General features: G+C 43.7%; 1 protein-coding gene across 5 annotated transcripts in view; it reads right to left on the bottom strand.

Moving 5' to 3' along the window:
* Positions 1-1,599: 1,599 nt before the first annotated feature.
* The window catches only part of pecam1b (platelet and endothelial cell adhesion molecule 1b), a 117,315-nt gene continuing 91,486 nt past the window's right edge, over positions 1,600-27,428 (bottom strand). For 4 of the 5 annotated variants that reach the window (XM_061880682.1, XM_061880678.1, XM_061880681.1 and 1 more), the window contains 5 exons: positions 16,950-17,003; positions 14,512-14,601; positions 14,129-14,194; positions 9,441-9,463; positions 1,600-1,833 (listed from right to left, as the gene is read on the bottom strand). In XM_061880682.1, coding sequence (XP_061736666.1) covers positions 1,732-1,833; positions 9,441-9,463; positions 14,129-14,194; positions 14,512-14,601; positions 16,950-17,003 — 335 coding nt within the window. In that variant the 3' untranslated portion in view covers positions 1,600-1,731. Of the gene's footprint in view, positions 1,834-9,440; positions 9,464-14,128; positions 14,195-14,511; positions 14,602-16,949; positions 17,004-27,428 lie in introns of those variants that run through there. The other variant, XR_009803123.1, reaches the window with a different exon arrangement.

The following is a 27,428-nucleotide window of genomic DNA, read 5'->3' as shown; positions in this document are numbered from 1 at the left end:
TGCTTCATGTCTGTTTAATAGATGTCATCAGTGTATGAACCTGACAATCAAGATCATTTAGGACCAAAACCCTTAAAACAAGTAAAAACAACTCTAACATAAAATCTGCTTAGGGAGAAGACTTATCTTATTAGACAGAAAATAAGTAAAAAACTCCAATTAAAATCTGCTTAGTGAGAAAAATTATCTTTTTAGACAGAAAAAAAGCAATATCACCCTTATTTGAGATATTTCATCTTACTTAGATTTCAATTTTTGCAGTGTAGAAACTGTTGCCATGCACAAAGTGCTTGATTGTATACACCTGTGGCCAGGGCCAAGTGAATGGGACACCTGATTCTGATCATTTGGATGGGCGGCCAAATACTTTTGGCAATATAGTGTAGCTCTCTGATTAGTGCCAAGGAGCAGGTGAGTGTCCGGAACACTGACACTGCTTCATGTCTGTTTAATAGATGTCATCAGTGTTTGAACCTGACAATCAAAATAATTTAGGAACAAAACCCGTAAAACAAGTGAAACACTCTAATAAAATCTGCTTAGTGAGAAGAATGATCATATCAGACAGAAAATAAGCAAATATCACCCTTATTTGAGATATGTAATCTTACTTAGATTTCAGTTTTTGCAGTATAGAAACAGTCTGTATGCCTAAGTGCTTGATTGTATACACCTGTGGCCGAGCCAAGTGAGTGGAGCACTTGATTCTGATCATTTGGATGGGTGGCCAAATACTTTTGGTAATATAGTGTAGCTCTCTGATTAGTGCCAAGGAGCAGGTGAGTGTCCCAAACACTGCTTCTTGTCTGTTTAATAGATGTCATCTGTGTTTGAACCTGACAATCAAGATCATTTAGGACCAAAACCCTTAAAACAAGTAAAACACTCTAATAAAATCTGCTTAGTGAGAAGGATGATCTTATCAGACAGAAAATAAGCAAATATCAGCCTTAATTGAGATATTTCATCTTACTTAGATGTCAGTTTTTGCAGTGTAGTAACAGTCTCCATGCCTAAGTGCTTGATTGTATACACCTGTGGCCGAGCCAAGTGAATAGGACACCTGATTCTGATCATTTGGATGGGTGGCCAAATACTTTTGGCAATATAGTGTAGCTCTCTGATTAGTGCCCAGGAGCTGGTGAGCGTCCCAAACACTGACACTGCTTTTTGTCTGTTTAATAGATGTCATCTGTGTTTGAACCTGACAATCAAGAAAATATAGGACCAAAACTCTTAAAAAACAAGCAAAAAACTCTAATTAAAATCTGCTTAATCAGAAAAATTATCTTATCAGACAGAAAATAAACAAATATCAGCCTAATTTCAGATATTTCATTTTACTTAGATTTCAGCTTTTGCAGTGTAGAAACTGTCTCCATGCCTAAGTGCTTGATTGGACAACTGATTCTGATCATTTGGATGGGTGGCCAAATATTTTTGGCAATATAATCTAGCTCTCTGATTAGTGCCCAGGAGCAGGTGAGCGTCCCAAACATTAATCAGAGGCAGGTGAAAACAATCTGCAGTCATGGCAACTGGAAACTCAACTCCATGATCCGGGCAACGGATCATGACGATAAGTACGTACAGCAACAATGTGATACATGCTTTTATTGAAAATTAAAATATGATACTGATGGAAAAGTAGTGCTTCTACAGGAGCGTGTGCAGGACTTGTGAGTGCAAGTAGGAGTGGAAACAAAACGGCGTGCGATGAAGTGGTATCTCCTAATCAACCGGAACCGGCAGATCCTGGCAGTTGTTGAATCCCGATTGGCGATGATTCATATTTGCGTGTTCACCATTGAGATCAGCATACTCCACGCAACCCTGCACACACACACACACAACCGTGCATTAATCGGTAAATAAAAACTGAATACAACGATTTGCAAATCCCTTTCAACTTATATTCATTTGAACAGACTGCAAAGAGAAGAAAGTTCGAAAATCTTTGTTATTTTTGGCAAATATTAGCTCATTTGGAATTGGATGCCTGCGACATGTTTTTAAAAAAATGGCACGAGTGGGCAAAAAAAAGAGTGTGAATGTTGTCTCTCTGTGTTGGCCCCGTGACTTGTCCAGGGCTTACCCTGCCTTCCGCCCGAATGCAGCTGAGATAGGCTCCAGCTACCCCCCGCGACCCTGAAAGGGATACGGGGTAGAAATGGATGGATGGATGGAACTTTACAGTGTCATTGTGGGGTATTGTGTGTAGAATTTTGAGGGATTTTATTTAATTTTTTAACATTTTGGAATAAAGCTGTAACATAAAATGTGGAAAAAGTGAAACGCTGTGAATAGTTTACGGATAGACCGTATTTGACACATGTTGACGAACAATGTATTTTATTAGTCCGTCACTCAATTGTTTATGTATTTTAAACTATTTTACAAAAACATTTTTAAAAAGTCAATGTATTTGACATAATTTTTTTCATTTTATGACTGGAGCTGTAATGATTTCAAGGCTTTCCCTTTGGATTATTTTGAGTCTTTCCCCTTCATCACCGCAGTGAAAAGTTTGAAACATCCTTTGCTTTAGACCTAAGGGTCACCAACGAGGTGCCCGCGGGCACCAGGTCGCCCGTAAGGACCAGATGAGTCGCCCGCTGGCCTGTTCTAAAAATAGCTCAAATAGCAGCACTTACCAGTGAGCTACCTCTATTTTTTACATTTTATCTATTTACCAGCAAGCTGGTCTCGCTTTGCTCGACATTTTTAATTCTAAGAGAGACAAAACTCAAATAGAATTTGAAAATCCAAGAAAATATTTTAAGGACTTGGTCTTCACTTGTTTAAATAAATTCATTTATTTTTTTACTTTGTTTCTTATAACTTTCAGAAAGACAATTTTAGAAAAAAATACAACCTTAAAAATTATTTTAGGATTTTTAAACACATATACCTTTTTATCTTTTAAATTCATTCCTCTTCTTTCCTGACAATTTAAATCAATGTTCAAGTAAATTATTTTTTTATTGTAAAGAATAATAAATAGATTTTAATTTAATTCTTCATTTTACCTGCTGTTTTTTCGCCGAAGAATATTTGTGAAATATGTATTCAAACGTATTATGATTAAAATCTAAATATTCTGGCAAATCTGGAAAATCTTTTGAATAAAATTTAAAGCTTATTTCAAAGTATTTTGAATTTCTTTTAAAATTTTTGTTCTGGAAAATCTAGAAGAAATAATGATTTGTCTTTGTTAGAAATATAACTTGGTGCAATTTGTTATATATTCTAGCAAAGTGCAGATTGGATTTTAACCTATTTAAAACATGTCCTCAAAATTCTAAAATGAATCTTAATCAGGAAAAATTATCAATGATTTTCCATAAATAATTGTTTTTTAATTTTTCAAAAAGATTCGAATTAGCTATTTTTTTCTTCTTTTTTTGTTTGAATTTTGAATTTTAAAGAGTCGAAATTGAAGATAAACTATGTTTCAAAATAACATTTTCATTTTTTTCCAGTTTTCTCCTCTTTTAATCCGTTCAATTAAGTGTTTTTTTCATCATTTATTCTCTACAAAAGAAAAATTCCCTAAAAGGGAAAAAAATGTACGACGGAATGACAGACAGAAATATCCATTCTTTTGTATATAGATTTATTTAATAAAGGTAAATTGAGCAAATTGGCTATTTCTAGCAATTTATTTAAGTGTGTATCAAACTGGTAGCCCTTCACATTAATCAGTACCCAAGAAGTAGCTCTTGGTTTCAAAAAGGTTGGTGACCCCTGCTTTAGACGATGTCCATCAACACCATGTAAGGAGATAGACGACGGAGAGAAGAATGAGATGGGCCTTGAGGTCGTTGGAATGAGGCCCCGCTGCTTATCTCGGGGGCCGATAAGGAAGGAAGCCACAGCCCAAACGGCTTTGTTCTTGTCTGGAAATTGTGATGGTGTTTTCCCTCTTTCGCTGTGGATCATCAGCCTGCTGAGGGCCACTGAAACAGGGAGGGACTGAGGAAGTACTAGGAGTTGTACGATGATTGCCATCTCCAAAGGATTTTTACACGTCATTAGACAGTTAAAACTAACTTAAGTGATTACATTTCAGAGGTTAAACTCAGTGATGTGCGCTAAGATTTATACCTACGTGTTGTGTTTTTTAAATGAACTTCTTGTGCTTAAACCTACACCCGGGCAAATATTTGGACTCAGGGGCCACGGTGAGAGACAAAAAATGTTTCTGGGGGCCGATGTGTTAAGTCGTGTATATACAGTACAGACAAAAAGTTTGGACACACCTTCTCATTCAATGGGTTTTATTTATTTTCATGACTATTTACATTGTAGATTGTCAAAGAAGGCATCAAAACTATGAATGAACACATGTGGAGTTATGTACTTAACCAAAGAAAATGTAGTTTGTATTCTAATTCAGGGGTCACCAAATTTTGGTGACCCCTGGCCAGGAGCCGGGCTTTTAAATTATTATTTTTTTGTATATATATATATATATATATATATATATATATGTAGGTGTGGGAAAAATCACAAGACTACCTCATCTCTACAGAACTGTTTCATGAGGGGTTCCTTCAATCATCTCCACCCCACATGGCGGCAGGGGGGACAGCGTTGGCAAGCGAGCGGAGAGGAGGAGCGGAAGAGCGACCTGGACTGAGGTTTTATTGAAAAATAAACAAAGTCAAACTTCTCAAGCCATGTCCTTCCTTGGTGGTCCTGGGAACCCGCAAGACGACGGCTTGAGACCGTCACAATACCGTAGCCGCGTTTGTCAAATATGAGTCATTAAATGACTCCTACCTCCTGGTGGTAGAGGGCGCTAGTGATCCTTCTTGCGACTACTCGGCTGCAGAAGAAGTGACAATGAGTGACGTGAATTTTGCTGGGACGGATATGAGGTGGCGGGTGCACGATGGACCTTTTAGGAAGCAACACCTATGCTGGCTATGTAAACAACCGGGCTGAAATAAAGCATGTTCCAGTCCTAAATACCCAGTGTGTTATTTATACAATAACACTTCCTGGTGGCAGCGGTGGGATAAATGGGTCACCCAAGGAGCAGAACGGGAGGGGGAGTTGTTCGAGGGTAATTATGTTGTCGCCGCCCCCACTTGAGGAGCCGAGCTAATTGATAGGAGCCGTCTGATAGCAGTTTTCTAAACTGGACTTTCAATCGAAGCAGGAGGTTATAAAGGAAGATCCCCATCGAGACAGAGAGACTTTTAAAACTGAAGAAAGATAAGGAAGACTTCTATAAACAAGTTATCGATGCTTTTGATCAGAAGGAGCTGGCATGGATTTCATTTATAAGTAAAGGTAAGACCATAATAACGTTTTTTTTTATTAAATGTGCTTTTCATGATGGTATCCTTACGTCACACTCAAATTTTTACTGCATGCCTTTGGTAAGTGCCGGAGTGAAAAGAGGTTTTAAAATAATTAGCGCATGCTTACTTTTACCGCATGCCTTTGGTAAGCGCAGGAGTGAGAAGATGTTTTAAATTAATTAGCGTCCCGGCGGCAATTCAAGGAAATACGGTATACAGTTTTTATATACCCCCGTCAAGAGGTAGTCACCTGAAATGCTTTTCACTTCACAGGTGTGCTTCGAAGCTCATGGAGAGAATGCCGAGAGTGTGCAAAGCAGTATTCACAGCAAACTCTACACAGAAAGACCCCAAACCTGTGGAATCGAACCCAGGACCTTCTTATTGTGAGGCAAACTCACTAACAACTGCTCCACCGTGCTGCCATGATGCTGTATGTACAGCTGTAAAAATCAGTCGTATAGTGTATGTGTGTGTGTGTGTGTGTGTGTGGAGGGGGCGTGGCCTGCAGGCCTGCAGTAAAGCGGGGTGTGCCAGGACCGGCCTCGAAGTCAGCGACAGGTGTGTAGATAGCCCTCCTGGGCCTTGTTATCTAATCACCTGTCACTTTGGATAAGCAGCAAACCGGGAGGAGAGAGTTAGTTGGAGCCGGAGGGAGAGCACGAGCCAGAGCGAGAGCGGAAAAAGAGACTGCTGAAGAGCAACCCAGAGACTTGAACGAATAACATAACTGTATTTCAAACCGTGAAATGGGCTTGCCTGGACATGCTTGGTGGCCAGTAGGACCCACTGGAAGGCAACATCTACAGTGTGCTTGGAATAATGCGAGTGCACATTGTAGTACACCTGAAACTGTGTGTACACTGCTTGCTTAATTTGAGTGTACACAATTTTTTGGTCGGGAGAGCAAGACTGGTTAAGGAAGTAGGCAAGTATTACTTGTAATATTACGCTATTACTGCCAACAGTCCTGGGCATGACGATAAAGTGGAGGCTCCTCTATGGGGTCTTGGGGCACTAAGAGGTTAACCCCTTTACTACTGTTACCCCAGGTGGCCCTTGGCAAAGGCCTAGTACCTGACTGCCCCCTAGCCAGGGATACAGTGAAGACCTCGATGGCGTAGCAGGCGGAAGACGGTAGATGTAAGAACTACCACAACGGCTGCGATTGCGGAAGAAGGCACCCCCACATCCATGTGGACCCAGTTATGGGGAAATAATGACCCAAGACCTCAATTGCGGAGCAGGTGGAAGACGGTAGATGTAAGAACTACCAAAACGGCTGCGATGGTGGAACAAGGTGCCCCCACATCCGTGGGGACCCAGTTATGAGGAAATAACAACCCAAGACCTCAACGGTGGGACAGGCAGAAGACGGTAGATGTAAGAACTACCACAACGACTGCGATTGCGGAAGAAAGCACCCCCATATCCATGTGGGCCCAGTTATGGGGAAATAATGACCCAAGACCTCAATGGCGGAGCAGGCAGAAGATGGTAGATGTAAGAACTACTACAACAGTTGCGATGGCGGAAGAAGGAGCCCCCACATCCACGGGACCCAGTTATGAGGAAATAACGACCCAAGACCTCAACGGCGGAGCAGGCGAAAGACGATAGATGTAACAACTACCACAACGGCTGCGATGGTGGAAGAAGGCACCCCCACATCCATGTGGACCCAGTTATGAGGAAATAATGACCCAAGACCTCAATTGCGGAGCAGGTGGAAGACGGTAGATGTAAGAACTACCAGAACGGCCGCGATTGGCGGAACAAGGCGCCCCCACATCCACGGGGACCCAGTTATGGGGAAATAATGACCCACGACCTCAATGGCGGAGAAGGCAGAACATGGTAGATGTAAGAACTATTACAACGGCTGCGATGGTGGAAGAAGGAGCCCCCAAATCCACGGGGACCCAGTTATGAGGAAATAACGACCCAAGACCTCAATTGCAGAGCAGGCGGAAGACGGTAGATGTAAGAAGTACCAAAACGGCTGCGATGGCGGAACAAGGCGCCCCCACATCCATGTGGACCCAGTTATGGGGAAATAATGACCCACGACCTCAATGGCGGAGAAGGCAGAACATGGTAGATGTAAGAACTATTACAACGGCTGCGATGGTGGAAGAAGGAGCCCCCAAATCCACGGGGACCCAGTTATGAGGAAATAACGACCCAAGACCTCAATTGCAGAGCAGGCGGAAGACGGTAGATGTAAGAAGTACCAAAACGGCTGCGATGGCGGAACAAGGCGCCCCCACATCCATGTGGACCCAGTTATGGGGAAATAACGACCCGAGACCTCAATGGCTGAGCAGCCAGAAGATGGTAGATGTAAGAACTACTACAACAGTTGCGATGGCGGAAGAAGGAGCCCCCACATCCACAGGGACCCAGTTATGAGGAAATAATGACCCAATACCTCAACGGTGGAACAGGCGGAAGACGGTAGATGTAAGAACTACCACAACGCCTACGATGGCGGAAGAAGGCACCCCCACATCCATGTGGACGCAGTTATGGGGAAATAATGACCCAAGACCTCAATTGCGGAGCAGGCGGAAGACAGTAGATTCAAGAACCACCACAACGGCTGCGATGGCGGAAGAAGGCACCCCCACATCCATGTGGACCCAGTTATGGGGAAATAACGACCCAAGACCTTAGCGGCGGAGCAGGCAGAAGACGGTAGATGTAAGAACCACCAGAACGGCTGCGATGGCGGAAGAAGGCACCCCCACATCCATGTGGACCCAGTTATGGGGAAATAACGACCCAAGACCTTAACGGCGGAGCAGGCAGAAGACGGTAGATGTAAGAACCACCAGAACGGCTGCGATGGCGGAAGAAGGCACCCCCACATCCATGTGGACCCAGTTATGGGGAAATAATGACCCAAGACCTCAATGGCGGAGCAGCCAGAAGATGTTAGATGTAAGAACTACTACAACAGCTGCGATGGTGGAAGAAGGAGCCCCCACATCCACGGGGACCCAGTTATGAGGAAATAACGACCCAAGACCTCAACAGGGGAGCAGGCGGCGGAACACGGTAGATTTAAGATCCACCACAACGGCTGCGATGGCAGAAGAATGGGGAATTTAACCTAAGACCTCAACAGTGGAACAGGTGGAGGATGATTGCTAACACTATGGAGCATCACAACGGCAGAAGAAGGCTGCAGCAGAAAAGGGTCGCCAGTCGTCTTGGACTCCATGCCACTGCACCCTGACCCGGATCTGTCAAGTATCTACTTATTGGCAGAATGGGACCCTTAGCCAATTTAAAAAAAAAATTTTTTATATCACCTACCTACTCAGTGGCTTAGTGGTTAGAGTGTCCGCCCTGAAATCGATAGGTTGTGAGTTCAAACCCCGGCCGAGTCATACCAAAGACTATAATAATGGGAGCCATTACCTCCCTGCTTGGCACTCAGCATCAAAGGTTGGAATTAGGGGCTAAATCAGCAAAAATGATTCCCAGGCGTGGCTACCGCTGCTGCTCACTGCTCCCCTCACCTCCCAGGAGGTGATCAAAAGTGATGGCAGAGAATAATTACGCCACACATCGGTCATATTCAAAGTCCTCATGTGTCCAGGGTCGTGAATTATATTTATATAGCGCTTTTCTCTAGTGACTCTAAGCGCTTTACATAGTGAACCCCAATATCTAAGTTACATTCAAACCAGTGTGGGTGGGCACTGGGAGCAGGTGGGTCAAGTGTCTTGCCCAAGGACACAACGGCAGTAACCAGGTTGGCAGAAGCGGGGATCGAACCTGGAACCCTCAAGTTGCTGGCACAGCCACTCTATCAACCGAGGTATACCGTCCCAAAGGTAATATACATGTTTTAAAAACAAAAATAAAAATTTGTGATGCTAAAAAATAGATCCATTAGCACCGTGGTACGATACTAGTATCTGTATACCGGACAAACCTAGTTCAAGACTTACAGTAGGTTGAAAAACACTGCAAATCCTGTTGTTGGTAACACATTTAGAGTGGTGTTAAAAATGATTTGGAAAAGTTAGGCTGGCCGGCTTCGGTCAGTGCAGAGTGTCGGTACTTCAGAAGTTGAAAGTATAACAAGGGTGGCGACAAAAGTTTGACAATACTTACATAATCATGATGTTCGGCAGCACCTGCAGAGACAAAAGGTAAGAAGGTTAGGTTTATTCCTTGTCTGACATTACAGGTCCTCATGAGTCATGTACTGTCCTGACTCATCCCGACTTGTTCTATGACTCTTCCTTCAATCAACACTCTCACAAGAATTCACAATTCTTTAGTCACTCGTCGGACAGGAAGTCTTAGGACACGGAGAGATGCCTGACATATCCAGCATCTGGCTGCAGTTCCAATAACAGGAAGCTCCTGCCAGCAGTAACAGGATATGGTCACTTTAGTCGGTCGGCGTAGATTTGTCCACCATCAGTACGGTGGTAGATTGTCCTGGTACATGAGGTTAAAGTGCATCCGGCAGGGGAGGCTCCTCTATTGGGTTTTGGGTCACTAGGAGGTTAACCCCTTTACTACTGTTACCCCAGGTGGCCCTTGGCAAAGGCCTAGTACCTGAATTCCCCCTAGCCAGGGATACTGCGAAGACCTCAACGGCGGAGCAGGTAGATGTAAGAACTACCACATCGGCTGCGATGGTGGATGGGCTTGTTTGGGACGGTGTGGGTGAGCCGGGGAGTACTTCAGTGAGTGTCGGCAAAGGCCTAGTACCTGACTGCTCCCGAGGCAGTAGATTTAAGAACTACCACAATGGCTGCAATGGCGGAGGAAGGCACACCCACATACATGTGGGCCCAGTTATGGGGAAATAACGACCCAAGACCTCAACGGGGCAACAGGTGGAGAACGATTGCTAACCCTATGGAGCGTCACGACGGCGGGAGAAGGCTGCAGCAGAAAAGGGTCCCCAGGCGTCTTGGACTCCATGCCACTGGACCCTGACCCGACTCTGTCAAGGATGGTGTGGTGACTGTCTGTGCACCAGTCTCCCCACGTTAAACTAAGTCACGCACAGGCATCCTCCATAAAGTGATACACTCCTACCAAGAGTATTGTCATACTCGTTCGAGTGATCGCCAATGATGATGACTGTTGCTCTATGGTGACCGATTATACAGCTGGATGGACTGAGGAATGAAGGAGTTCTTGAATGGAACACTGTGGGAAGGAAGCTGAAGGAGTATGAGCTCGCTCAGGATTCTCCATGAAAGCCAGCAGTTTGTCCAGTGTCCTCCTGTCCCTCGCTGACATAAACTCCTCCAACTGTGTGCCAAGAGTGGCCGGCTTTCCTACTCTAACCTTTTAAATAGACTCCCCTTTTTAGACCAGTTGATCTGCCGTTTCTTTTCTTTTCTGCGCTGCCCCCCTCTCCCTTTTCGAAGGGGGGGGGGGGGGGCTGTGGATGAAGTGCTGGCTATCCAGAGTCGGGACCCGGGGTGGACCACTCGTCCTTGCATTGGTTGGGGACATCTTTGTGCTGCTGACCTGTCTCCGCTCGGGATGGTTTCCTGCTGGCCCTACTATGGACTGGACTGTCACTATTGTGTTGGATCCACTATGGACTGGACTCTCACTATTATGTTAGATCCACTATGGACTGGACTCTCACGATTATCTTAGATCCACTATGGACTGGACTCTCACTATTATGTTGGATCCACTATGGACTGGACTCTCACTATTATGTTAGATCCACTATGGACTGGACTCTCACTATTATGTTAGATCCACGATGGACCAGACTTTCACAATATTATGCTAGACCACGGGTCAGCAACCCGCGGCTCCGGAGCCACATGCAGCTCTTTGACCACTCTGATGTGGCTCAGCCGCATACTTGCCGACTGCCCGGAGAAGTCCGGTAGATTTCCAATTTTAATGTCTCTATCAGAAATCTCCCGGGTTAACATTTTTCGATTTTTACCCAGACATCAATTTTAACGGCGCGCCTTGATGTCAATGCCTCTAACAACCTTTCTATATGTAACTGCGCTAGGATTTTCACCATGCTATCTGCGTCCCAGCTGTCCGGTCACATTTTAGATGGACCTCTACTTGAACGCATATACAACTGCAAAGCATATTTGTTCAACAGCCATACAGGTCACACTGAGGGTTGTGATATAAACAACTTTAACACTCTTACTAATATGCGCCACACTGTGAACCCACACCAAACAAGAATTACAAACACATTTAAGGAGAACATCCACACTATAACACAACATAAACACGACCGAACAAATACCCAGAATCCCATGTATCCTGACTCTTCCGGGCTCCATTATACACCCCGCTACCACCAACCCAACCCTGCCCACCTCAACCGACGCACGGAGCAGTGGGGGGGTTTTCGTGGTAGCGGGGGTGTATACTGTAGCGTCCCGGAAGAGTTAGTGCTGCAAGGGGTTCTGGGTATTTGTTCTGTCGTGTTTATGTTGTCTTATAGTGTGGATGTTCTCCTGAAATGTGTTTGTCATTTTTGTTTGGTGTGGGTTCACAGTGTAGCGCATATTGTTAAGAGTGCTAAAGTTGTTTAAACGGCCACCTTCAGTGTGACCTGTATTGCTGATGAATAAGCATGCCTTGCAGTCTCTTACATGTGTCTGCAATAGCGTCGTCAAACAATTCTGTAGGCTTGCAAGCTATTTGTACAACCTGTAGAGGGCGGTAGTGACATAATGTACGCCCTTAGTATTGTTCATTGGGTGAACACCAGCGTACATTCGAGAGAATAATTACTCTGAAATTCGGGAGTCCGATTGGCAGGTGTGACGCTGTCAGGCAGCATTCATATAAAACTCGCGAGTCGCACTAACATTAAATTTTCATATCACGGTGCGGGCTGCGTGTCTGAGACCCCTGGTTTATACATAGCGCTAAGAAAAAAAACATCTGTATGCAGTATTATTTCATTATAAATTTCAAAAGAGTTATGTGGCTCCCATTTTTTTCTTTACTTTGTGAAACGGGTCGAAATAGCTCTTTGAGTGGTAAAGGTTGCCGACCCCTGTGCTAGACCCACTCGACGTCCATTGCATCTGGTCCCCCCCTAGAGGGGGGGAAAGTGGGGGTCACCCACATCTGCGGTCCTCTCCAAGGTTTCTAATAGTCGTTCACAACGACATCCCACTGGGTTGAGAGTGTTTACCTTGCCCTTATGTGGGATCTAAACCGAGGATGTCATTGTGGCTTGTGCAGCCCTTTGAGACTTTTGTGATTTAGGGCTATATAATTAAACATTGATTGATTGACTGAAAACTCTTACACGGTTAGTCTGCCGAGCTCTAGATAGCCCAGCCACTCAACAAAGACACATTATTTGCGTATTATAAGTACTGGTTTGCGAAAATTATTTTTAACCCAGTTAGGTGAAATTAGATAATCTCCCACGGCACACCAGACTGTATCTCACGGCACACTAGTGTGCCGCGGCACAGTGGTTGAAAAACATTATAATATGATAATAATACGACCCCTTTTGTATGAAAATACACCGTCGGAAGTCCCCTAAAGGTGACTGTGTAAACAGAGCGATGTCTCCATTAAGTCAGAACACACACACACACACACACACACACACACACACACACACACACACACACACACACACACTAACACACACACACACACACTGGTTATAATTTGGAATGGGGACCGAGTTGTAGATCATACCTTGTGGGCACCACCCTTTCTACATGTTGTGGAGGGATACAAAAATTAGGTAAAATGTTTAAAAATCACTTAGTTATCTTCAGAATGGATCTCACTATCATTTAAAAAGGTTTCTCTTTATGGGACCTGTTTTTTGGTACCCACACCGTCAGAAGTCCCTGAAAGGTGACTGTGTAAACAGAGCGATGTCCCCATTAAGTCAGAACACGCACACACACACACACACACACACACACACACACACACACACACACACACACACACACACACACACACGCGCACACACACACACACACACACACACGTTATAATTTGGAATGGGGACCAAGCTGTTGATCATGACTTGTGGGGACCACCCTTTCTACAGGTTGTGAAGGCACAAAAAATGAGGTAAAATGATTAAAAATCACTTAGTTATCTTCAGAATGGATCTGAATATCATTTAAAAGGGTTCACCTTTAAGGGACCTGTGTTTTGGTCCCCAAACTGTCAGAAGTCCCCTAAAGGTGATTGTGTAAACAGAGCGATGTCCCCATTAAGTCAGAACACGCACACACACACACACACACACACACACACACACACACACACACACACACACACACGTTATAATTTGGAATGGGGACCAAGTTGTTGATCATGACTTGTGGGGACCACCCTTTCTACAGGTTGTGAAGGCACAAAAAATTAGGTAAAATTATTAAAAATCACTTAGTTATCTTCAGAATGGATCTGACTATCATTTAAAAGGGTTTACCTTTAAGGGACCTGTTTTTGGTCCCCACACCGTCAGAAATCCTCTAAAGGTGAGTGTGTAAACGGAGCGATGTCCCCATTAAGTCAGAACACGCACATTTATACACACACACACACACACACACACACACACACACACACACACACAATTAGATAATCTCCCACGGCACACCAGACTGTATCTCACTAGTGTGCCGCGGCACAGTGGTTGAAAAAAATTATAATATTATAATAATACGACCCCTTTAATGTGCTTTTGTATGAAAATAGACCTGAATAGACCACCTCATCAGCAGTGCGCCTTATAGTCCGGTGCGCTCTATGGTCCGGATAATACGGTGAGTTTGTATTGAACTCACCGAGTGCAGACTTCTGGAGTTCGCTGTAAACAGTTTCAGTGCCTTTCCGCAGCGGAACTGCCGCTGCTGCCGCAAAAAAAAGAAGACCAAATATCAAGACATTTTGACATCAAAAGGCAAAGGTTTGATTCCAGGCACACAGCGTCAGAACGGTTTAGTCGTCCTGCTCACACGACATGAATGCGGCCCAGCAATTAGCTCCACCCTTCCTGTTTACTGCGCCCAAACGGTAGAGTCATCCCGACATGACTACCTGGAGATGCCTCGATTAGGACTCATTAGGCGCCTCACAGGAAGTGTTGCGCTCTTATCAACGGAGGGAATGTTTGTGGCGAAGGAGACATTATGTAAGGGGAGGGGGGCCGACTTCGCAGACTTGTTACCTCTGGCGTTGTCCCCCTGCTGGGGATGCACCACCTCCGTGTATTCCACGTCCGGCTCGTTGGACACCGTGCTGCTCTCCTCCTCGTGTGCTGCGTCAGGAACATGAAGACAAAACAACACGCTTAACCATCACTTTTTGAGTTCTACAAACCCTGTTTCCATATTAGTTGGGAAATTGTGTTAGATGTAAATATAAACGGAATACAATGATTTGCAAATCATTTTCAACCCATATTCAGTTGAATGCACTACAAAGACAACATATTTGATGTTCAAACTCATAAACTTAATTTAATTTTTTGCTAATAATAATTAACGTGCCAAAGTAGTTGGGAAAGGGCATGTTCACCACTGTGTTACATCACCTTTTCTTTTAACAACACTCAATAAACGTTTGGGAACTGAGGAAAATCATTGTTGAAGCTTTGAAAGTGGAATTCTTTCCCATTCTTGTTTTATGTAGAGCTTCAGTCGTTCAACAGTCCGCGGTCTCCGCTGTCGTATTTTACACTTCATAATGCGCCACACATTTTCCATGGGAGACAGGTCTGGACTGCAGGCGGGCCAGGAAAGTACCCACACATTTTTTTTTTTTACAAAGCCACGCTGTTGTAACACGTGCTGAATGTGGCTTGGCATTGTCTTGCTAAAATAAGCAGGAGCGTCCATGGAAAAGACGGCGCTTAGATGGCAGCATATGTTGTTCTAAAACCTGTATGTACCTTTCAGCATTAATGGTGCCTTCACAGATGTGTAAGTTACCCATGCCTTGGGCACTAATGCACCCCCATACCATCACAGATGCTGGCTTTTGAACTTTGCGTCGATAACAGTCTGGATGGTTCGCTTCCCCTTTGGTCCGGAGGACATGATATTGAATATTTAAAAAAAAAATTGAAATGTGGACTCGTCAGAGCACAGAGCACTTTTCCACTTTGCATCTGTCCATCTTAGTTGATCTCGGGCCCAGAGAAGCCGGCGGCGTTTCTGGATGTTGTTGACAAATTACTTTCGCTTTGCATAGTAGAGCTTTAACTTGCACTTACAGACAAACTCTATTTAGTGACAGTGGTTTTCTGAAATGGTCCTAAGCCCATGTGGTGATATCCTTTAGAGATTGATGTTGGTTTTTGATACAGTGCTATCCGAGGGATCAAGGGTCACGGTCATTCAATGTTGGTTTCCGGCCATGCCGCTTACGTGGAGTGATTTCTCCAGATTCTCTGAACCTTTTGATGATATTAAATAAATAAATAAATGGGTTGTACTTGTATAGCGCTTTTCTACCTTCAAGGTACTCAAAGCGCTTTGACACTACTTCCACATTTACCCATTCACACACACATTCACACATTGATGGAGGGAGCTGCCATGCAAAGCGCCAACCAGCACCCATCAGGAGCAAGGGTGAAGTGTCTTGCTCAGGACACAACGGACGTGACGAGGTTGGTTCTAGGTGGGATTTGAACCAGTGAACCTCGGTTTGCGCACGGCCACTCTACCACTGCGCCACGCCGTCCCTATTATGGTCCGTAGATGTTGAAATCCCTAAATTTCTTGCAATTGCACTTTGAAAAACGTTATTCTTAAACTGTTTGACTATTTGCTCACGCAGTTGTGGACAAAGGGGTGTACCTCGCCCCATCCTTTCTTGTGAAAGACTTAGCATTTTTTGGGGAAGCTGTTTTTATACCCAATCATGGCACCCACCTGTTTCCAATTAGCCTGCACACCTGTGGGATGTTCCAAATAAGTGTTTGATGAGCATTCCTCAACTTTATCAGTATTTATTACAACCTTTCCCAACTTCTTTGTCACGTGTTGCTGGCATCAAATTCTAAAGTTAATGATTATTTGCACAAAAAAAAATGTTGATCAGTTTGAACATCAAATACGTTGTTTTTGTAGCATATTCAACTGAATATGGGTTGAAAAGGATTTGCAAATCAATGTATTCTGTTTATATTTACATCTAACACATTTTCCCACCTCAAATGGAAACAGGGTTTGTATGAATGGGAAATAAACACCAAAAATATGACATATTATCACTTTTATGCAGAAACCTGTTGTAAAAATCTGCTTCCGCATCTGTTCCTGACACATGCGTTTTGGGCTGGCTGCTCTAAAAACAAACCCTGCCCACTCTGCTTTGTTCCTGGCCTGAGCTGTTGTGACGTAGATTACCGTAGTAACTCCTACAACACCCAAAAGCGCAGATTTCAACCATTGAAATATTTTCTATAGCTCATGGCACTGCACATCATAATGGCGGCTACAGTTTTGATGGTAAAGGTCTAAAAAAACTGATGTAGAACATCCGTCGGCCGGATTAAAAATCTTAATGGGTTGCATGTGGCTCCCGGGCCCGTATTTTCCCCAGGTCTGGCCTACTGTCATTAGGTTGTCATGGCGGGAGAACGTGCAACATGCTTACCTGCCTGGGGGGGGCGCTCACTCCACACACTGATGTCCACTCGCTCCACCTTACCTGTGGGACACACACACACACACACACACACACACACACACACACACACTGGTTATAATTTGGAATGGGGACCGAGTGGTTGATAATACCTTGTTGGAACCACCCTTTCTACAGGTTGTGGAGGGATACAAAAATGAGGTAAAATGATTAAAAATCACTTAGTTATCTTCAGAATGGATCTGACCATCATTTAAAAAGGTTTCTCTTTATGGGACCGTTTTTTTTGGTCCCCACAAAGTCAGAAGTCCCCTAAAGGTGACTGTGTAAACAGAGCGATGTCCCCATTAAGTCAGAACACGCACACACACACACACACACACACACACACACACACACTGGTTATAATTTGGAATGGGGACCGAGTTGTAGATCATACCTTGTGGGAACCACCCTTACTACAGGTTGTGGAGGGATTCAAAAAATGAGGTAAAATGATTTAAAATCACTTAGTCATCTTCAGAATGGATCAGAACATCATTTAAAAAGGTTTGTCTTTATGGGACCTGTTTTTGGTCCCCACACCGTCAGAAGTCCCCTAAAGGTGATTGTGTAAACAGAACGATGTCCCCATTATGTCAGAACACACACACACACACACACACACACACACACACACACAACACACACACACACACACACACTGGTTATAATTTGGAATGGGGACCGAGTTGTTGATCATACCTTGTGGGCACCACCCTTCTACAGGTTGTGGAGGGATACAAAAATGAGGTAAAATGATTAAAAAACACTTAGTTATCTTCAAAATGGATCTGACCATTTAAAAAGGTTTCTCTTTATGGGACCTGTTTTTTGGTCCCCACACCGTCAGAAGTCCCCGAAAGGTGACTGTGTAAACAGAGTGATGTCCCCATTGAGTCAGAACACGCACATACACACACACACACACACACACACACACACACACACATGATATATTGATGATATTATGGAGCGTAGATGTTGAAATCCCTAAATTTGTTGCAATTGCACTTTGAGAAACGTTGTTCCTAAACTGTTTGACTATTTGCTCATGCACTTGTGGACAAAGGGGTGTACCTCGCCCCATCCTTTCTTGTGAAAAACTGAGCATTTTTTGGGAAGCTGTTTTTATACCCAATCATGGCACCCACCTGTTCCCAATTAACCTGCACACCTGTGGGATGTTCCAAATAAGTGTTTGATGAGCATTCCTAAACTTTATTAGTATTCTTATCCACCTTTCCCAACTTCTTTGTCACGTGTTGCTGGCATCAAATTCTAAAGTTAATGATTTTTTGCAAAAAAAAAAATGTTTATGAGTTTGAACATCAAATATGTTGTCATTGTAGCATATTCAACTGAATATGGGTCGAAAAGGATTTGCAAATCATTGTATTCTGTTTATATTTACATCTAACACAATTTCCCAACTCATATGGAAACGGGATTTGTAGAAAGAAAGAATACATTTAGTATGAAAAGTTACAGTACGTTATTGATGGATATTATTTCCAGGTGACAGTCAGCGCTGCCTGTAGGAGGAAAAGTCACCGCCGCTGTCCGTGGTACCGAAGACGAGCACCAGACGGCGAGACACACCTGGCGGGTGATTAGATTTCACAGGTTGTACTTGTAAATATAATCATATGTTGTCTTTAACATTAAGCGGTCGGGATCAGAGCGAGAGAGAGGATTGGGAGTGATCATTTATAAACTTGGATTAATCGAGGACATGAGGTAGATTTTATTGTTTTTATACACTTTTTTTGGTTCTGTTTGTGTTCAGTGGTGACACGCCCACACGGGTAAGATTTTTTTCCCGTTGCACACCCTCTTACAGGAGGGGACGCCTTCTTGCTGGAACTTTTGCTTCGAGGTCACTTTGAAAAGAATTGTTTGTCCCCCTGATAAAGAACATGCAAACATTATATATTTTTTATTGGAAATAAAAATGTATGAAACCCGATGGGGCTTGTTCAAGGTCCATGGGGCAAATCAGTGGTTTTCAAACCGTGGAACTTGTACCTCTAGTTGTATGATAAAGAACCCCCTCATTAAAAGTACAGTGTTTTATTTTCCTATATTCAAACAATGCTTAATGTTGCATTGGCCAAAATATTAAATATACTTGTTAAATGAAACCTCACCCTTGTTTTTTAGTAAGTGCTAGGGTTGGACGGTAAACCGGCCCTTGTATAGTATCGCGGTACTAATGAATTAAAAATGATACCATACTCCGTTTGAAAAGTACCGTTTCCCGGGCGTGACGTTGATGATTTTACGAGCAGAGGAGCATGTTCGACAGCGCACAGTCAGAGAGTACTTACAAACAGACAGTGTGTAGACAGAAATGGAAAAATGGACGCATTTTGACTTAAAAAGTAAAGATAAAGGTGAAGTTATAACACTGAAACGCGGTGCTTTTTAAGACCTGGCAGTCGGCAGCGTTTTAGCTACTTCTAAATCACTAATCCTCGTCTCCATGGCGACAAATAAAGTACGTTTCTTACATGTTACATTATCACTGCAGGACGAGGAATGGCTAAACATGTTTCACTACACACCGTAGCTCACCGGCGTCATAATGTAAACAAATGCCATTGGTGGATCTACACCTGATATCCACTGTAATGATACCAAGTACAGGAGTGTGTCTCGTCATTACTACTAAGATTACATCAATATTTGTTCAATTTTTTAAAAATTCACATTATATTTATGAACTCAGAAAATACGTCCCTGGACACATGAGGACTTTGAATATGACCAACGTATGATCCTGTAACTACTTGGTATCGAATCTATACCTAAATTTCTGGTATCATCCAAAACTTATGTAAAGTATCAAAGAAGAGAAGAATAAGTGATTACTACATTTCAACAGAAGTGTAGATTTAACATGTTGACTATAAGCAGATATTAACAATAAATTAACAATTTATGCATTTTTACAGTTTGTCCTTTATAATTTAAAAAGGACACAATACTGTTTGTTATTGCATAGGTCAGCAGACCAATTAGGAGCCTTTGTTTGTTTACTTACTACTAAAAGACAAGCTCTCTTGTATGTTCACTATTTTATTTAAAGACAAACTTGCAATAAGAAACATATGTTTGATGTACCCTAAGACTTCTTGTTAAAATAAAGCCATTTTTTTGTATCAAAAAGTATCGAAATACATTTCGCTTCAGGAACCGGCACTAAAATATTTGGCATTGAGTAGAAATGTCCGATAATATCGGCCGATAAATGCTTTAAAATGAAATATCGTAAACTATCGGTATCAGTTCCAAAAAGTAAAATAAATGACTTTTCTCAATGCCGCTGTACGGAGCGGTAAATATCATAGGGCCTACCGGATATGTACCGCTTGAAGTAGGCCACTTCAAGCACTCACCACCGGCTTGCAGCACATTTGTGTTACTCATAAAAATATGTTAGAGCAGGGCAGATTGAGCCCAGTTTGAAATTTCCTGTTATACAGTATGCCAGACACTAAAGGAGGACTATGTTATTGTTTACTTTATTACTCTTTTTCAACTTGTCAGGGTCCCCGTTAATCCAATTCATGGTAAAGTTGCATTGTTTAATGCATCCAGCGGTTCATCCCAACAGAATTAGGCAGAATAATGTGTTCATTCCACCACTGTATATATCGGTATCGGTTGATATCGGAAACGGTAACTAAGAGTTGGACTGACTTCCAAGGACCATCAAGGATAGGCATCGCCGCGAACAGCTTTAGACTTCTTTTTTTTCAACAAACGCGTCTCTTGCCTGCTCGTTCTTCCGCTTGCTTTTCAGCTTCATACGTCGTCGTCTTCCCTCGGCTCTCTGGCTCTCGCGCTCAGCATCTGCTTCTCTCTCGCTCACGTCCTTCCTTCCGACTCTCTCCCTCACGTTCACGGCTGCCGGCCTTCTACACAGTTTACGGAGATTAGTAGATTAGCCCAGCTGGGCGATCCACACTCCTGATAACGTTTGCGGCGTCGATCCCGGCCCGCCCTGCCTTGCCGCTGGCCCGCCGTCCACGCCCCCTTGCCGCGGTCTTGGAGCGTGCCCTGCCTCGCTATCGGACTGCCAGCCCCGCCTCCCCACAATCGGAATATTGAATATCAGCAAAAAAAAATTTATCGGACATCTGTAGTTTTAATGACATTCAGACTTAACTTCAATCAATAACGGAGAAACGTCTCCTCACCCGGAAACAACAACAAAGATGGAAATGTGTCCCAGGAAAAACCGTCCGACCAGAACTCCCTAATAACTAAAGTTCCTTGGGTGAATAATGTAAACTCACTACACCGGTATGTTTTAGCGCTTCCATGGCGAGTTTACTGACAGATATAAGTACGAACTTTACACTACTTTATATTAGAAATGGCAACAGCGGAGGATGATTGTCACATAACAAGAAAATAGAGAAAAAGAAAAAGCTTATCGACTCCAATGTTCCCACGGACTACAAAGGCGGAAGCACGCAAATTTTCAGGAATTATGCAGATCCCAAATATAGATCAGCAGCTACCAGAAGGTAAGTAAAGTTGATTTTGCTTAACATTGTGAAACAAAAGGCCAGATAATATGCATTACCTTATACACACACCTGTTGCGCTTGTAGCATTAAAGCAAGACAACTTGACATGTAGTTTGACGCACAGCATGGTAGTTTGGGAGGTGGTACTTGGTGGAAAAAGTTGGAGAACCACTGTCTTTAACAAAATAAATGCTTTAGATTTTCTGCTGTTACTTTGTTAGAATAATCATGTACATATATTATCACGCAACTTTAGTATGCTTAAAGTCTGTTGCTATAGTTATTAGCTATTGTGCTCAAGCTGCCTGTTTTCTATCTGTGCAAGGACGAAAACTTCTTGTCTGAGGGGTGGCCTCAGCCGCAGATGCCATCTTTGTTTTAGCCCGCTAACAGACTTCAAGGACCTCAACGAATATAAGACGACAGCACGCAGACGAAGCAGAAACAAGGAAATCACAAAGCCCGGCACATTCCGTCACGTATTGTGCGTACTGGAGCTGCTTTGCATGATATATGTGACCATTCCTTTTAGAGGCGGCCTCAGTGATGTGATGTGAATTATATTTATATAGCACTTTTTCTCTAGTGACTCAAAGCACTATACATAGGGAAACCCAATATCTAAGTTACATTTAAACCAGTGTGGGTGGCACTGGGAGCAGGTGGGTAAAGAGTCTTGCCCAAGGACACAACGGTTGTGACTAGGCTGGTGGAAGCAGGGATCGAACCTGGACCCAGAGTCGGGACCCTGGATGAACCGCTCGTCCAGAGTTGGGACCCAGGATGGACCGCTCGCCTGTGTATCGGTTGGGGACATCTCTGCGCTGCTGATCCGCCTCCGCCTGGGATGGTTTCCTGCCAGCTCCACTATGGACGGGACTCTCGCTACTATATTGGATCCACTTTGGACTGGACTCTCACTATTATGTTAGATCCACTATGGACTGGACTTTCACAATATCATGTTAGACCAGCTCGACATCCATTGCTTTCGGTCCCCTGAGGGGGAGGGCGGGGGGTGGGGGGTTGCCCACATATGCGGTCCTCTCCAAGGTTTCTCATAGTCATTATTGTCACTGCCACCGACGTCCCATTGGGTGTGAGTTTTTCCTTGCCCTTATGTGGGCTCTACCGAGGATGTTGTGGTTTGTGCAGCCCTTTGAGACACTTGTGATTTAGGGCTATATAAATAAACATTGATTGATTGATTGATTGATTGATTGATTGATTGATTGATTGATTAATTGATTGATTGACCCCTCAAGCTGGCACGGCCACTCTACCAACCGAGCTATACCGCCCCATGTTGACTATGGAACTCTTGAATAAATAGAGGGACGCATGAGCTGAACCTTAGAGTGTAGGGTGAGACTGTGACTAAGTGCGCAGCTCCATGCGTTCTCCTCATGAGCTAAATTGAACTCTGTCTCCGCATGATTCCTTCCTTCTTGTCTGTTTAATAGATGCCATCAGTGTTCGAACATTACAAATGTGTGTCCGTATTGCAGAGAAACCCTAGCAGAGTTCCTATTTCACTTGTGTGCTTCCTATTTCATAAGTGTGCTTATTTTGTGTTGAGTGTTCTTTATTCAGCATAATGGTTGTCAAAACCTCTGCACAGCTGCTAATGTTATCTCGTACATCTCCCAAGAAGATTCAGAGCTCCATTTCCTCCGCACGCTGCACAAACTCGGAGCAACAAAACCTGCTTTGTGTTGACGTCGGAAGTTTCTAGCAGACTCCATTGTTTCGTTTCGCAAAGGAAGTGGCTGTTGTGCATTCCTTATTGTGAAGTTTAGTGTTAAGTTTGTTAGTATTCCTGTTTGGGTGTAAGTGTGTGTGATCGCACAAACAGCAATGAACTAAGTGCAGACATTTTTATACTCGTTTTTTTTATACGAAACCCAAAAGCCAGTGAATTTAGCATGTTGTGTAAATGGTAAATAAAAACAGAATACAAGGATTTGCAAATCCTTCTCAACTTATATTCAATTCAATAGACTGCAAAGACAAGCTATTTCATGTTTGAACTGAGAAATTAATCATTAACTTAGAAGGTAATGGCAGCAGCACATTGCAAAAAACTTGGCTCAGGCGCATGTTTACTACTGTGTTACATGGCCTTTCCTTTTAACAACACTGGGAACTGAGGAGAAACATTTTTTAATCTTTACAGGTGGAATTCTATCCAGATTCTTATTTGATGTACAGCTTAAGTTGTTGAACAGTCTTTTTGTGGTATTTTAGGCTTCATTATGCTCCACACATTTTCAATGGGAGACAGGACTGGACTACAGGCAGGCCAGTCTAGTACCATAGAAGCCATGCTGTTGTAATATGTGGCTCGGCATTGTCTTTCTGAAATAAACAGGGGCTTGGATGGCAATATATGTTGTTCCAAAACTTTTCAGCATTCATGGTGACTTCACATATGTCTAATTTACCCATGACTTGGGCATTAATACACCCCCATACCATCACACATGCTGGCTTTTTAACTTTGCGCCTTGAACAATCCAGATGGTTCTTATTCCTCTTTGTTTCCAAAAACAATTTGAAAAATGGACCCGTCGGACCACATAATGCTTTTACACTCTGCATCAGTCCATCTTCAATGAGCTCCGTCTGAGTTTCTGGGTGTTGTTGATAAATGGCTTTCGCTTTGCATAGTGGAGTTTTAACTTGCACATGCAGATTTCGCGACCAACTGTAGTTACTAAAAGTGGCTTTTCGAACTTTGCTCCTAGAACAATCCGGATGGTTCTTATTCTTCTTTTTTTTTTTTTGATTAAATCAACACAAAAACACACAAGATACACTTCTTATTCCTCTTTGCTCCGGAGGACACGATGTCCACAGTTTCCAAAAACAATTGGAAATGTGGACTCGTTGGACCACATAATACTTTTACACTCTGCATCAGTCCATTTTAGATGAGCTCTGGCTGAATTTCTGGGTGTTGTTGATAAATGGCTTTCGCTTTGCATAATAGAGTTTTAACTTGCACTTGCAGATGTTGCGACCAACTGTAGTTACTGACAGTGGTTTTGTGAAGTCTTCCTGAGTCCATGTGGTGATATCCTTTAAATGATAAATGATAAATGGGTTGTACTTTTATAGCGCTTTTCTACCTTCAAGGTACTCAAAGCGCTTTGACACTACTTCCGCATTTACCCATTCACACACATTCACACACTGATGGAGGGAGCTGCCATGCAAGGCGCCAACCAGCACCCATCAGGAGCAAGGGTGAAGTGTCTTCCTCAGGACACAACGGACGTGACGAGGTGGGTACTAGGTGGGGATTGAACCAGGGACCCTCGGGTTGCGCACGGCCACTCTCCCAATGCGCCACGCCGTCCCTGATGTCGTTTTTTTTTTTTTTTTTATGCAGTACCGCCTGAGGGATCCAAGGTCACGGGCATTCAATGTTACTGTGGAGAGACAGAGCCGATGAGCCGACAGCGCGCTGGGAGAAATGGTTGTCCTGACCAAGATGGCGGCCAGGAGGTGGGGCATGCAGCAGAACAGAGAGGCGGGTCACGCCTGGAGCGACACTGCAGCCATCAGTGTCAGGTGCGTACACCACACACCTGCGCCCAATCGTTACATCTTCTGCTGCAGCATAAAAAGGGGGAGGAATGAGCAGTCGTGGCAGAAGTAGGAAAGGAAACACACGACGACAACGACCACAAGAGCGACGAGATCAACCCAGAGCGAGATGCCACGCCGCGGAAGACGCAGCCACCGGCCACCGAAAGGTTGCGCCGTGACGAGCAGGAAAAGCCGGTGCGCTAGCAATTGGCGCGACTGACAGGCAAGAAGACATGATGTGTATTGAAATAATAAACACGAGTCAAACCTGCGATGATGAAGTTGTATCGATCGTCACTGCAACCCACACGAGGACGGCAGGAAATATGTCACAGTTACGTGCAGGGATTTCTCCAAATTCTGACATTTTTGATGATATTACAGACACTTCTCGGAGTCGGGTTGCTTGGGAATGCAGCCCAAAGCGGGTGGTAAACTCCATCTAAGGCTAAATACCGGCACGAGACCGATAGAGGACAAGTACCTCAAGGGAAAGTTGAAAAGAACTCACCGATGGTGAAATCCCTAAATTCCTTGCAATAGCTGGTTGAGAAATGTTGTTATTAAACAGTTTGCTGACCCATTTGTTAACAAAGTGGTGACCCTCGCCCCATCCTTGTTTGTGAATGACTGAGCATTTCACGGAAGCTGCTTTTTATATTCAATCCTGGCACCCACCTGTTCCCAATTAGCCTGTTCCAAATAAGTGTTTGACGAGCATTCCTCAACTTTTTCAGTCTTTTTTGCCACTTGTCCTGGCTTTTTTGGTGAAATCCCTTAATTCTTTGCAATAGCTGGTTGAGAAATGTTCTTAAACTGTTGGACGATTTGCTCAGGCATTTGTTGACAAAGTGGTGACCCTCGCCCCATCCTTGTTTGTGAATGACTAAGTATCGTTCTATCTGTGTGATTTTAACTGTTTTGCAGCTTTATTTACAACTTCTCGAACATATTTAATAGTTCAATTTAACTTGCAAATCACCCGATCTCTGTCTCACCACTTCGCCCTCAGCTAGCTAGCTGCTAAGCTAACGAGGCTAGCGGAGAAAGGCAGCGCCGGTCTGAAGGAAGCTTCTCCCCCGCCACCGTGACCACCACTTCCCGAAGACAGCTGGCACCCCACTCGGCGACGGAAAGTTTCTGTGAGTATGGCTTCCTGCGCTTCGTGCACTTTACTCATGGATAAGTTGGCTTTGCTAGAGAGCCGTGTCCGCCAGTTAGAGCAGTGTAATTTCGTAACTTTAGATGTTGCGGACACATCTGCTAGCATTAGCTGTAGCGAGCTAACTAGCCCAGCTTGTAGCAGCCCTAACCGGCCTACAAGCTACGGTGTACCAGTTGAGACGCATAATAGATTTAGCCCTTTAGCTAGTCCTACACCCCAGTCTACCGGGCACCACACTTTAGTCATAGGGGACTCCATCACCCGAAACATAAAGCTTAGCAAACCAGCCACAATTAAGTGTATTCCCGGGGGCAGAGCACCTGACATTGAAGCTAATCTTAGGGAGCTAACTCGCAACAGGTCTAGTAAACACGTACGGCAGGCTAACCGCACCACTAGTTATGCGAATATAGTAATACACGTTGGCTCCAATGACGTTAGGATGAGACAATCAGAGATTACAAAGAGAAACATAGCCAGGGCTTGTAATCTCGCCAGAAAGATCTCCAGGCATCGAGTAATTGTCTCTGGCCCCCTGCCTGGGAGAGGCAATGATGAGAGATATAGCAGATTAGTCTCTTTTAACAAGTGGCTGGATAGCTTCTGCAGACAACAGGGATTTACGTTTATTGATAATTGGCCCTCATTCTGGGGCAAACCTGGCTTGCTGAGGAGAGACGGCCTTCACCCTAACCAGGAAGGCGCTATCCTCTTGTCTCGGAACATAGATTTCGCATTGAGCCACATTTGACTAACTACACTAGAGCAAGCCCGGTCACAGGCAATTACAGAGCCTGCTAGCCTGGGTATGGAGTCAGTTAAGCTAGAACCAGCCAGCGCCAGGCTGGATGATCCCTGTGCACATAGCAATTTTCGTAGAATAATACACAACTCACAAAATGTTTTTTCTGCTGTGTCTATGACTACGTCAGAGTTAGACATGCGTTCTACTGAGGTGGCAAATTATGATGCGTTCAGTTTATCGCAGCGCCAAGTAGACAATCTGAAAATTCCCGTCATATCAATTCCTAGATATGGTCGTAATTATTTTAAGTACACTGCGCATAATAAACGCAACATTATTAATATTGCTACTACGGATAATTTTATCAACAACTCCTTAAAACAGCCCACTACCTATAATATGGG

Source organism: Nerophis ophidion, linkage group LG20, assembly GCF_033978795.1.
Source record: "Nerophis ophidion isolate RoL-2023_Sa linkage group LG20, RoL_Noph_v1.0, whole genome shotgun sequence".
Taxonomy (NCBI): domain Eukaryota; kingdom Metazoa; phylum Chordata; class Actinopteri; order Syngnathiformes; family Syngnathidae; genus Nerophis; species Nerophis ophidion.
The sequence above is the reverse complement of the archived record's forward strand: the minus strand, read 5'-3'. Positions and strand labels throughout refer to the sequence as shown.